Source organism: Takifugu flavidus, chromosome 4, assembly GCF_003711565.1.
Source record: "Takifugu flavidus isolate HTHZ2018 chromosome 4, ASM371156v2, whole genome shotgun sequence".
In the NCBI taxonomy this organism is placed as follows: domain Eukaryota; kingdom Metazoa; phylum Chordata; class Actinopteri; order Tetraodontiformes; family Tetraodontidae; genus Takifugu; species Takifugu flavidus.
Window position 1 is genome coordinate 8658601 of NC_079523.1, and position 13329 is coordinate 8671929.

The 13329-nt window shown below is 45.4% G+C and overlaps 2 protein-coding genes across 2 annotated transcripts; one reads left to right on the forward strand and one right to left on the reverse strand.

Moving 5' to 3' along the window:
• Nucleotides 1-299: 299 nt before the first annotated feature.
• Nucleotides 300-9286, forward strand: plch2b (phospholipase C, eta 2b). Its single transcript, XM_057030721.1, has 20 exons — nt 300-1009; nt 1619-1765; nt 2454-2697; nt 2918-3047; nt 3445-3615; nt 4561-4654; nt 4732-4935; nt 5035-5155; nt 5249-5420; nt 5498-5605; nt 5875-5958; nt 6120-6217; nt 6314-6402; nt 6492-6677; nt 6766-6873; nt 6950-7074; nt 7156-7240; nt 7315-7461; nt 7589-7668; nt 7748-9286. Exons 1-20 carry the CDS (start codon nt 706-708, stop codon nt 8840-8842), a joined length of 3792 nt encoding a protein of 1263 aa, XP_056886701.1. The 5' UTR covers nt 300-705; the 3' UTR covers nt 8843-9286.
• On the reverse strand, nt 8851-12913 carry si:dkey-183j2.10 (glutamate receptor U1). The gene is made up of 9 exons (XM_057030732.1): nt 12711-12913; nt 11733-11764; nt 11473-11652; nt 11091-11314; nt 10850-10947; nt 10548-10765; nt 10148-10367; nt 9825-10069; nt 8851-9537 (listed from the first exon to the last, which is right to left on the reverse strand). The coding sequence occupies exons 1-9, from the start codon at nt 12778-12780 to the stop codon at nt 9442-9444; spliced, it is 1383 nt and encodes a 460-aa protein (XP_056886712.1). The 5' UTR covers nt 12781-12913; the 3' UTR covers nt 8851-9441.
• Between the last annotated feature and the right edge of the window lie 416 nt (nt 12914-13329).

The window sequence follows — 13329 nt, forward strand, 5'->3', positions numbered from 1 at the left end:
GCGCCTCACACACTTTTCATGCCGCAGCATTGTTCACAGGATGTCACTAAACAACCTGGAACATCTGCACTTAATGCTGCTGCATGTGTTTGAATTCTAAACTACACTACTCGCCTTGATCGATCAGCTTTATATGCTAATTTGCATGTGTCGTGAACATACTGTAGGTCCATATTTGATCAACATGCACTTGAAACTACAGTTGGACTATTATGACTCTAATTTAAACTCACTCTGGGTTGCATCTCATGCCAAAAGCAGTCTAAAAGCTGTTATGATAATACTTGTATTGATCAGGGCACACTAAGTGGAGCCAAATGAATGTTTGCACCTTCCCGCCCCACCGTGCAGCCTTGGAGGCTTACGGGCTGCGTGAAAATCCCTCCATTAAAGCAAGGCTGAAGCCTCGCTCCGGGATTACAGAAGATTTAGTGACTGACACATGTTGCGCACTCTTACGCGGCGTCTCACGGGGGCAAAAAAACCCTAAAATATCGAGGAATTTCTGGCTGCTGCACTGAGTCACGGGGCAGAAGATGAGGAGGAATGAAGATTCACGATGGAAATATCATTACCAGCTCCCTCGGGGGATGACTACAAGTGGAAGAGGAGGATAGAATCTGCGTGAGAGGACGCCCAGCAGAGAGGTGGGTTCGTGTGATGTGACCGGGACAGGAGGGTTGAGCTCCAGTCAACACTTCAGGGATGAACAGCACCCCAGGAATGGCACCTCTGTCTCCAGGGCTGAGTGGCAGCCCACCACTGGTGCCCAAAAACACCAACTTTCAGTCCTTAGGATCTCTTTCAGGCGGAAAGTTCTCTCCTTCCCTGGCTAAAGGCACCTGTCCTCAGGTGAGACAAGGCTCCAGTCCTTTGAACTCTCCTTGTCCTTCCATTATGAGCTCTCCGAAACTGTGGCACAAAGCCTCCGTGTCCAGACTGGCAGAGGAGTTTTTCTGGATTGGCGGCAGCGTGGTCGCACAGCCAAAATGGAGGCTGGGTCAGATGGGTAAGATTCACTCGTGACTCAAATCGGAACCTTCACAAACACATCACGCACGTTTCTTTGAAAGCACGTAAGCCGCTGAGGTGGCATCAGGTGACTTGACAGAACATAATCTGTTACAGCTTCCAAATCTGTCTTTTCCACGTAAGGCTCAGATTGACTTCACATGCAGAATTTAAGGCCTCTGCATGCAGATCTGACACGTTAGCGTCCACATTTTCCCTCTTGCATACGTTTTCACCGCAGGGGAGTTGCACTTAGGCCTGTGAGTGGATAATGGGCATATGGAGAGCAGACAATCCCTGGGATTAGCCTACCTATGTGCCAAATTTGCGTCACATGTATCTGAGCTTGAGATTACAAACAAAGGTTGCCTGATCTCAGCACAAACAGCGCTGCTAATTCATCAAAACACGAGCACAAAAGGGTTTCATCTGCTCCGCACACGTTTAAAGGTTGCAGGAAATATCCTGCATGCTCAAATCAGTCGGACCAGTGCGAGTATGTGACATCGTTTGAAAAGATTCTTTAAGTTTTGCACATTTGTTTCACCTACACATGATAAAAGTGCACCGGAAGCACTTGAGCGTGTGAACGTGTGTATTCCTGCAGTGGAGAGGTGCATGTACACCATGCAGACGGGCACTCAGATGTCCAAACTGAAAGGAAAGAAGAACGGCCTCATCAGGTTCTTCTACCTGGACGAGCACAAGTCCTGCATCAGGTGGCGACCCTCCAAGAAACAGGACAAGGCCAAAAGTGAGTTATCAGCATAGAGGTTTTGAAGGGTTGCTCAATTATATCAGGACAAGAATGAGTGTTTTACTGGACTAACCTCAATTTACACTCTGGACCTGCTGAATTCAGTAGTTCAGCTATAATAACTTAAGCTTGACTATAAATACTCTGTAAGGTTGTTCTCCCTTCAATGTGTGAAATGGGAAACGTCTGAAGCTAAGCAGTGAAGTTGTCTGTTTTTATTTAAAGGCTTGTACACTGACTATATATTCATTTTCAAAACCAAAATCATCCATATAAGTGAAATATCTGGTAGGTCCCCCAGCCAGTTCCACATTGTCATGTGACCATCTGTGACCACCACAATGACTTTAAGTTCCCAAAACTGTTAGATCTGCAGTTGATCATTGAATAATGAAATAAAAAAAATCAATGTCAGAGTTTAATGATTTAATAATGTTTCTAACTTTCAGCTGTATTGGATGTGACTGGTTTTATGATGAGCTAATATAAAATAACAATATAATTTCAGGAAACTGTGATTTCTTTTTTTAAAGGACAGAATCTTTATTAATGTAGTTAAAGATCGTATAAAGATGATTGTGAGACACATTTGAGAGATGCTGTAGATAACTGAATCTCCTACGGCCGAAGAAAAGCCGTGCACGTCTCTGATGGGTTCTCGTTACCTTTCATTATCATCTTCCAGTAACTATTGATTCCATCCAAGAAGTCTGCGAGGGGAAGAAGTCAGAGATGTTCCGGCGCTACGCCGACAACCGCTTTGACCCCAACTGCTGCTTCAGTATTTACCACGGAGAGCGGGTGAAGTCTCTGGACCTGGTCACCACCAATGCGGAAGAAGCCCGAACCTGGGTCACTGGTCTGAAATACCTCATGGCCGGGATCAGCGATGAAGACAGTTTGGCCCGCAGGCAACGCACGCGCGATCAATATCCTTTATCCAGCCTCTGTTGCACGAACACATTAAAAAACATATTGAGCCGATCGTGTTTCAGTCCCTGTTATGAGATTAAAGGAGTTTTCGTCCAAGCAGAACACGGACAGAGGAACCTCTGGCGTCGTCTGTGGCACCAGATCATTGTTCATGCCAACTCTGTCTGTAACATATCAGCGCACAGGGAGCGTGTTCCGCCTTAACTGCAGCGTCACATGGTTGCAGCAGACGTTCTCTGAGGCTGACAAAAACGGAGACGGCACCTTGAGCATCGGGGAGGTTCACCAGCTGCTCCACAAACTCAACGTCAACTTGCCCAAGCAGAAAGTCAGGCAGATGTTCCAAGTAAGACTGGAAGCCACAGGTTACCACAGATTAAATATGCACGATCCACTTCTGTGGGCAACCTTCACACAATCAGGGCCTTCAATCTCGAAAACGTCGTCTCGGCACAGTCTGGCTGATAGTTCTACGTGGACTTAATTTGCCGACGGTCATGTTTGATGGATGATGCCATGTTTTAAGTGTGATAAAGGCATGCGGAGTCAACCCAGGCCACAGCTGAACAGATGGCTTTAAAAGCACTGTAATGTTGTTCAGAAGCTCTCTGTTCCTCCCTCCATCATATTTGATGTTGCCAGAGATACATCCCTCACATGGGCCTGTGGTATCTGAAATCATACATGCTTAAGAGGGCCAGGCCCGTATCCTGCCCCTAAAGTCGTTTTCTCGTTATCTCCAGGATGCAGATACAGATGAGAACCAGGGCTCTCTGGGCTTCGAAGAATTCTGCTCGTTCTACAAGATGATTTCCACGCGCAGAGACCTCTACCTGATAATGATCTCCTACAGCAATCAGAAGGAAGTCATGGATCTTCACGACCTCGCGCGCTTTCTGGAAAATGAGCAGAAGGTGCAAACACAACTGTCACTGGGGATATTTGGGTGGCATATCTCACCATCTGGACCATGTTTTTAAGGAAAAAGGATTGAGGGAAGAGAAAACCACGTTTTCCTCAGTCTTTTTGTATAGAAACCTATCAAAGGGTGAAATATTCTTCTCTTTTAATATGAGGCAGCTAGTTTTTGTTTTAAGCCTTGGCTTCATCTTCATTTCTGTTCAATCAATTAAAACCAAGCTGGTCGGAGAAGGAGTACGCAACGAATCAGGAATGTGTAGGTCTGCACACCCCACCCAGAGTCTGCACTTTTGGAAAGAACATGTCCCTGATACGGACTTCAGGGGATTACTGAGTTTCAAATCATGTTATTTCAATTTTAAATGCAGCTGCTCTTGAAAAACAATCCAGATTGTCCCAGCCGGGAGTGGACTCGGGTCGCAGTTCTGTTGGAATCGCCGACACAAAATGGTCATATCTGCCGCGTAGCTGCGGCGAAGCTGTGTCCTTTCAGCTCCATCTTTGCTGCAAATGTTCCACTGTTGAGATGATTGCAGGTCAGAATAGGCCTGGAACATGCTGGTTTGCAAACTACAATGTTGGTTTGGAAGCAGTGAGATGTTCTGGTATTTCTGGCGTAATGCATCTGTGTGGGGACACGCTCAACCTTTTTCTGGCAGGCCAAATAGTATAGTAGCTCCGATTTTGGAATGCAGAGATATAGTTTCTTTTTTTAAGACAGCTGGATATGCAAGAGCACCAGACCACAGAGAATCCAGCAGTGTCCTTTGAGGAAATATTGGACGCTGCAGACATTATTTAGAGGCGATGACAGCGAGGGAAATGGCAGCGATCTCCCTAAAATGTTTTGCAGATGACGAAGACATCAGTTATGTCAGGACAGAAAGTGATTCTCAACCGGACAACATGTGACATTTCTGTTATTGCTTCCTTTACAGATGCGAGGCCTCACGAAAGAACATCTCGTGGACATCGTGGCCAAGTTTGAGCCGTGTCCTGAGAACCTGCAGCACATGGTCCTGGGTATTGATGGTATGAACTCAACCGTGCATATGTCTTTATTTCTCTAACAGTCAAAGGCAAACACAGCTGGCGTGACTCTCGTTTAGGCTTCACAAACTTCATGAGGAGTCCTGCGGGGGATATCTTTAATCCCGAGCACAACCAGGTGAATCAGGATATGACTCAGGCTCTGAATAACTACTTCATCGCCACATCCCACAACACCTACCTGTCAGGGGATCAGCTGCTTTCTCAGTCTCGGGTGGAAATGTACGCCTACGTTCTCCAGGCAGGCTGTCGCTGCGTGGAAGGTGAGAGCCTGCAAAACCAGACGTTCGACTCTCCCGACTGACGTTTCACGACATTGAGCGCAGGTGAGTCACTGTTGTTCTTTCTCTCTGCACACTCAGTGGACTGCTGGGATGGGCCTGACGGGGAGCCCATCATTCACCACGGCTACACACTGACATCCAAAATTCTCTTCAAAGATGTCATTGAAACAATTGACAAGTATGCCTTCACCAAATCACAGTAAGAGCCTCTCGTTTGTGACACGTTTGCGCAGCGTTCACAGAAAATATGGCTCAAACGAGCGCAAACGTGGACGCTTTCATCCCACCGCAGGTACCCGGTGATCTTATCCATAGAGAACCACTGCAGCGTGCCTCAGCAGAAAAAGATGGCCGAGTACCTGAAAGAGGTGCTACAGGATAAACTGGATCTCTCCGTCGTCATCTCAAACGACTGCAAGAAGCTGCCCTCCCCAGAGATCCTGAAAGGAAAAGTTTTAATCAAAGTGAGGCCGTCTGTAGCCACACACAATGTATTTTTAAAAAAAACACAAAAAACAGGAGTCATCAATCATTTTTCCAGGGCAAAAAACTGCCAGCAAACATCGATCCCGATGCTGAAGAAGGTGATGTTTCTGATGAAGACACTGGGGACGAGGAGGAGGAGGAAGCTGAGGATGATGACCAACAGGCAATTTAACCAGATAGATAGATAGATAGATAGATAGATAGATAGATAGATAGATAGATAGATAGATAGATAGATAGATGGATGGATGGATGGATGGATGGATGGATGGATGGATGGATGGATGGATGGATGGATGGATGGATGGATGGATGGGTAGGTAGGTAGGTAGGTAGGTAGGTAGGTAGGTTGGTTGGTTGGTTGATTGATTGATTGATTGATTGATTGATTGATTGATTGATTGATTGATTGACATTTTTTTATTGTTCTAGGATGGAAACAGTGTTCCCCTTGCCGGCTCAACAAAAAAGAAGAGGCGACTTGGCAGATCCATCATGAGGAGCTTCAAGAGAAAGGTGGCGCTGAGGCTTTTTTCTACAGATGTTTTGTCACTATGTTGGCATATTGATTATATTCTGCTTGAATCTGACAATTTTTATTTGGGAGGGGGGTATTTAGCATAGGGTTGTATGCTCATATATTAATGGTTATAGAGCTTGCTTGTTTGCTTTTCTAGAGGAAAAAGAGAGTTCAAGTTAAAAATAAGGCAATGTCCGATGGCGAGTCAAACTGCAGCAGCAGCAGAGAGAGGACGGAAATTGTTTACCATCCAAAGTAAGGTTAATCATGGAATCATGTAGATTTAATCATTTTGTTACCTGTAAATTCAGCTGTTATACTAATAGTGCTTATCAATAACGCCCCCTTCAGGAAGAGAAAAACAATGAGGTTATCAAGAGCGCTGTCTGACCTGGTCATATACACCAAGTCTGTGCGCGTGCACGACATAGAAACACAAGGTAAACACTGCAGTGGGCACATCAGACCTGCTCTGATGTTTTTTGAGAGAAATTCTGATGTGTTTCGGTGTTTTTTTGTTCCTCCTCAGCATTTACAAACAGTTGGCAGGTGTCGTCCCTCAACGAGACCGTCATGAATCAGATTCTTCAGCTAAAACCGGATCACTTGGTCCGCTTCAATCAGCGGCAGCTTCTGAGGGTCTATCCGTCAAACTACAGAGTGGACTCCAGCAATTTTAACCCACAGCCATACTGGAATACAGGATGTCACATGGGTAAGAGTGCACATGGAGACTGTCACAATGTTTAGGACTGTAGCAGCTTTACCTTGATGAGGGTTTTTTTTTTTTTTTTTTGTTCTAGTGGCATTGAATTATCAGACAGAAGGTCGAATGCTGGAATTGAACACAGCAAAGTTCTCAGCCAATGGTAACTGTGGATATATTCTGAAGCCCAAGTGCATGCGTAAAGGTATATATACATCCGTGCACTGTGTCCAGAAGCTCATTATTTATGAGTTTTTAGGCATGTTCTGTGGTATTCTCAGGTGCCTTTAACCCCACCTTGGAGGATCCTCTCCCAGGACGCAGAAAGACTCAGTTAGTGTTAAAGATCATCAGTGGACAACAGCTTCCAAAGCCCAAAGACTCCATGTTGGGTGACAGAGGAGAGGTGTGCCTTGCACACAACAGGTAGCATCTGATACGGCAAACCATCGCTATTACCCTTTTTTTGTTGCTTCTTCACTTCCAGATCATCGACCCTTTTGTCGAGGTTGAGATCATTGGTCTCCCATTGGACTGTTCCAAACAACAAACCAGGGTGGTGGACGACAATGGTGCCTGCACGTGCACATTGCAATTATCTCTAATAACAGAGTGGATTGTTTGTAACGTTTACGGTGCCATTTAGGATTCAATCCAATGTGGGAGGAGACTCTTGTCTTCAACATTCAAATGCCAGAGGTCGCGCTGGTGCGTTTTCAAGTGTTCGATCACGATCCAATTGGACGAGATTTCATCGGACAGAGGACAATTGCCTTGACCAGTATGATGCCAGGTAGATAAGATAAACAGATGAATTGGTGTTTGAACGGTCACACTGATTACACATTTATTAAACAACACAAATAAGATTCACCTCATTCCTGTAGTATGACTAAGAATAAGATTTTTTTGCACCAAAGGTTACAGGCACGTGTACCTGGAAGGAATGGCGACATCATCCATCTTTCTTCATATTTCCATCATTGATCTATCAGGAAAGGTAAGAGACCCTATAAAATCATCACACATCTAAATTTCCCATTCATGTGGAATTTCACCCTTTTGCTGCTCAAAAACAGATCAAGCCTGGAAATGCTGTTCAAGTGGCAAGAAAACACATTCAAAAAGCAGCCCAAAAACACTTAAAGAGCCACCAGAAGCAGCCTTCTGTAGACTTCTCTGTCCTGTCATCAGAGGATGGACGTGGTGTCGGCTTCCGAAAGGATCTGGACACTATGTCTCAGGACAGCAGGAATGGGGAGATGTTTTGGCCTGTAGCTAAGGCTGCTGCTCTTAAGGGAGCCATGAGCGAGCCGGTCAGGCGGGCTCACAGGGTTAAAATCCATGAACCACCGGAGACAAGGAGAGGGATCTTCAGCCGGATGTCCTCTACCGATTCCCACCACATGGGCTCTTCTCCCTCTATGAAAGATGATTCCTTTGACTTTGACTCCCCTCCCCAGACCTCCTGTATAAACGTCCCCGCTCCAGGAAGCCAAAATGCTATCCAAGAGGAGTTTGAGAATGAACACAATGATTCAGCTTCGTTAACATGTGCTGAGCAGGAGACAGATCGGACACATGAGCCCGAACAGCCTGAACAATGTCAGGAAGAACCCCAAATGAGAGCCACACAACCAGAGGTTGAGACCGACCCTGTCCCCCAGCCTCAGCCTGTGCCACATCCTCAAATCCAGCCTGAAGACAAGTCCCCTCCACTCATCCCCCCATCATCCCCTGCCAGGGTGAGACGGACCTTAGGGACTCCAGTTCACCCGCTGCCTTCCACACCTGTACGAACAAAGGTCCGGTCCCACAGTTGCCCTCGAAAGCAGACAAGCATTGCTCAGACCCCGACGGCGCTCCGTAGGCACGTTTCCCGCCTGCAGACACAAGGTTCGCTACGCCACGGCAGCTCAGGCAGTCAGGTGAAGCCCATCCCCAACGGTCTCTGTCTGTCTGACAGCACATCCAGCAGCAGTAACGTTAGCACCGACAGCCAGGAGTTCGCCCCCTCCAGTGGGCAAGATGGGGCAGAGCAGCGCGAGGGTACACTGCAGCGGGAGATGAAGGCCCTGTTTGACCAGAGGTTGAGAGAGATACGCTGCAAATCACCCCTTTTCTTTTTAAACAGCGAGTCGGGTGATTCACATCTGCAGGAGGAAAATAAATAGCCGCGGGCTGAAGAGTTAAAAGGTTTTATTCATTACCATTTTTTTTCAGATTAAAGGCGGACCACCGAAAATTAAACACAAAACAAGATCTGGAAGGACGCCGAGGGCCACTGACACAACGATTTCATTTCTAGATAAACAGGACAACACCACAAAGAGAAACTGTTGGCATGTGTGTCATTCTTAGGCCCACAGCCATAATGTTTACAATCACAGTTTTTATGCAAAGAAAGCTGCAGACCTAACCTGACACCATTGCCAACTGAATAAAACAGCGTGGCCCTTAGTCAGAAAATGTAAACTATATAGAAAAAAATGAGTACAAGTGTTGTTAATAGCTTAGTGTAAATAATTTTTATATGTTTATTGTCTGTTTTTTCTTGCTAGTGTCCACATTTAAAGTTCAATGTGTCCTTTTATAAAAGACATTTTTTTGTGTTTGAATTGAATTCCTTTTACCGTCCTACGAGTGAAATATAGGGTAAGTTTTCAATAATGGACAAGGACAAATTATGAGTTGAACCGAAGCTAACATTGACAAGGATAAGAAAAAAACTACGCCCCAACTAAGTAATAGGTTTTCTCCCATATGAAGGACTTTATGCTTTTTCGTTTTCATTGTCATTGTGAGTGTTTGCAGTGTTGGGCTTCAGGCGTCGACTCAGTTCCTCACTCAGCACAGTGCAGCACGGTTTCTGTAGGAAGGACAAAGATCCACAAAGATCAATTCAGGTCCCAAATGTACTCGTGAATTTAAAGGAACAGGCTCGCATGACTACTGTGTGTTGCATAAGTGCACAGAAACCCACCAGAGGGTCACATGGCTGCAAGTGTTTTCACATTCATGAGGGGCGCAGATGGTTTGCAGTCTGATGTGTCAGTGATGACGCTTATCATGAAGAAAGCGATATGAGCGCTTTCTCGTAGGCTGTAATACCTCACTATTTGATTAGAGAACCAGGGTTGAGCAATTTAACGACACCTTATGTTCAGCTGCACTCCTGCGGCTCTTGGAGAGGAGCTCCAGAACGGCCACTGCTGCTCCCAGACCCAGGCCAATGGACAGAACCAGAAACATTCCCTTGAGGCTGTGCGGCTGCGCAGCCGAAGACTGGGCACCCTCCACAAGGCAGCTGCTGGCCCACCACTTGCTCCTCAGGTAGGAAAGCTCACCTGCCTCGTTCAGCTGTAGGATCGCGATGTTGAGGCTCTTGATTAAGGGTGAGTCTTGAGGAAGCAGAAGAGTTCAATTTAGGCATATGAGTTCTTGTAAAACAGAACCATCCTTTAACTGAACGGCCTCACCGATAGCGGTAGCAATGCTGTACCCCCTCATGCCGATGACTTCATGCGCTCGGACCAATTCACAGTGACGTGCTACTGCTAAGTCCAAAGAGACGGACTCTCCGATGAAGGCATAGTTCCCTTCTTTTGCACGTCGGACGCCTTCGTCCATGGAAGACACAAAACTCTTTGTTCTCTCCATGTGTTCATAGATTCTGCGGTACAGGGGGTCGTTGGAGTTCTGGAGAGAGGGGAAAACAATTCTAAAGATGGGTGTGACATCAACTGTAAAGATCAGCTTTCTTTAAACTTTGAAACAAAGTAAAATCCAGCTTTGTTTAATTACAGCCTCATTAAGAACCCCTGAAAACTGGGCCTCAGAAATGTTTCCCCCTGTGAACAAAGCCCACACTATCAGTACCTTGAAGAATGCGAGGGTGGAGGAGCCCGCCAAGCAGCCGTACTCAATCACATTCTGATTGGCCAGATCATCGAAACCTTTCACCTTCAGCTGAGTGGACTCAGAGGTCTTAGAGGATCTGAGGTTGGAGAAATAACAAGCCAGGAGGACTATGCTAAAAAACCACCACGTGCAGCAGATGACGCGTCCTGACAGAGCTTTGGGGTGAGGACCAGCACCTGATATCACGCAAAAATAAATTGCAAATCAGCAAATCATTTTAGCCCCATGGGCTTTTCTGTGTTTGCTGGGATGCTGTTTACCTTGTAGAGTCAGAGCTCCAGCTGTGTACCAGAGGCTGTGCAGGAAGCTGAACGTGTTCTGCTCAGTCTGAGGTTGGCTCCATTCGCATGGGCTGAGTCTACGTTTGGATAAAGAAAAAACATGTGAATAAATACGACGGCCTGGCAGAAATGGAAAGATTGCCTTCAGCGAGTGTGAAATCCTTGGCAGCTCAGTGAGCGTCGGAATTAAAGGGGTAATTATAGCTCAGTCACCACAAACCTCGTAACCACAAAGATGCAAGCGGCGGTGCCCAGGTACGCGGCCAGGATGCCAACCCAAGTCTGGGCTGTGAAGGGGGACAGAAAATCAAAGAAACCGGTTTCCTCCGAGATGTCCCTCCTCAGCAGGATGCTAATGCCCGTCTGCATGAAGGGTGTGGTCATCGCCACCACTCTCTCTCTGGATGCCGTGAGGGTCAGGGGGGCAATCGCCAGATCTGCTTCCTGTATGGAATAAATGAAAGACTTATCTCGCCTCGACACTTGTGCACATATTCTCCAAGCCACATCCATCTCTGGATCAACCATGAGTCACACATGCAAGCTGCAGTCATAGTCACAGCAATGTTCCGCTCTCCAAATATCGGCTTTCTTGTACTTACGCCTCTCATCACCTCTCCAATCATTCCATTCCACTTCCCACTCTCATCCTGTCGACCGTACGAACCATCCTTCACCAGCTGCACTTGGTATTTGAAACCCAATTTTTTGCTGACTTCAGACAGCAGGTCCATGCAAAATCCTTCCAGCTGTGAGTCTTTTGAAACCGTATACGGCTCTTGCTATACAAATATTTAGAAAAATATTCAATATTCAAAATCAGTGTTTGAACAGATGCGTGAAATTACAGACCATATGTTACCTTTATTGTTGTGATTCTTAGCTCTGATGGCACTGGGGGAGGAATACAAGAAGATGTCAGTACATCTGTATTTTATATTTCCAACACAACACAAACACATATTAAGAAAAAAAAAGGACCATTTTTGTTTTATATTCCAGCAAAATGCTGTTTTACCACGTGCGTTGTTCACACTTAGCCAAATCAAATAGCTTTTTGTGTTTTGGCCAACAGCTGCACACATGCAGGGACATCTGGAGGGAATTTTGGGGTGTTGACCTTTCAGTCACAGCTTGTTTCCGGTGCCCCAGCGAGCGGAGATGGTCCACACGCCACAGTGTGTTTAACTCGGCGTTTAAATCCAGACAGTATCAATGCCGAGGCACTGTGAGATGGAAATGCAGTCAAAGAGCATCAAAAGACTCAATTCAGGCCAAGGCCTCGGGGATCCATCACTGCGGGGTGATCCTGACAGACCATCAGATCCTCCTTTTCAGAGGATGGCACGTCTACAAGCTCTTCAAGCTCCTGTCATTTGCTGGCTGCTCTCCAAACCAGGCCTTTTGTTTGATCCACAACATTTGATTTATTACTGTATTTTCTCAGTGAATATGTCAGCTACCCTTTCTGTGCTTTCTGTTTTGGACAGGATGTGCGGGCGTTTGATACGGATCCAAGCTCAAGACAGATTTTTTTTTTGTTTTGTTTTTTAAACTCCAGCTGAGAAGTTATGACGGATTTGACATCAAATGAAAAGAACAAGCTGCACCCACACAGAATTAAACATGCAGCGTGACCAACACATTCATCATCAAATTTAAGGCAGAAATTAATAATTATAAAGACATTTCAATGTTTCATTAGAACAACAACATAATTTTGGATTAATCTGTAGTGAGCTACGTAAAATCCTGGTTTAAACGGATTAGGTTTTTGCTAACATAAAATATCATTTATCTTGCCAAATGCAGAACTGTGAGGACAAAAATAGTTCCTTACCTGAAGTGCATGTTCCTGTATCCAAGAAAAAGGCAATGGATAAAAGAAAAAAGCCAAACTGCATCATCATACTTCTGATTTGTGTCCTCTGACTCAAAAAAAGTCACCAGTGATCAGCTTGTGTGTTAATGTGGAATACAGTATACAAGTACACAGCCTGAGATGGGACTGCTGGGTGGTTATTAGCCTTCTCTGAGATGTGGGGTCAGCCAATTAGGTTCTTTGTGGGTGGAGAAAAGGGGGTGTGTACTAAAGGGATGGCAGAAACTCTTTATTTGTATGAAAACTATTCTAAATTTCCACTGTCTTATTTGTCAAAATGTAAAATGTCTTATGAGCATATAGGTTTATTGAAGACAAATGCACTAAAGTAACAGATAAAGACATTAACATAAATAGAAATGAAATTCTGCACAGTTGAGATGTAAGTACTAAGCTGAATCAATGGTGGTTTATAACAGCACTTTGTTGTTGAAACAGACCACAATGAATGACTGATAAAAATGTTGAGGCCACTCCCACAGAGCAACCTGAATAGAAAAATGATCATGGGGGTACTGTTCATATTGAACAGGATCTTCTTTCAAGGACAGCTTTTTTCTGTGAACACCCCCCCACA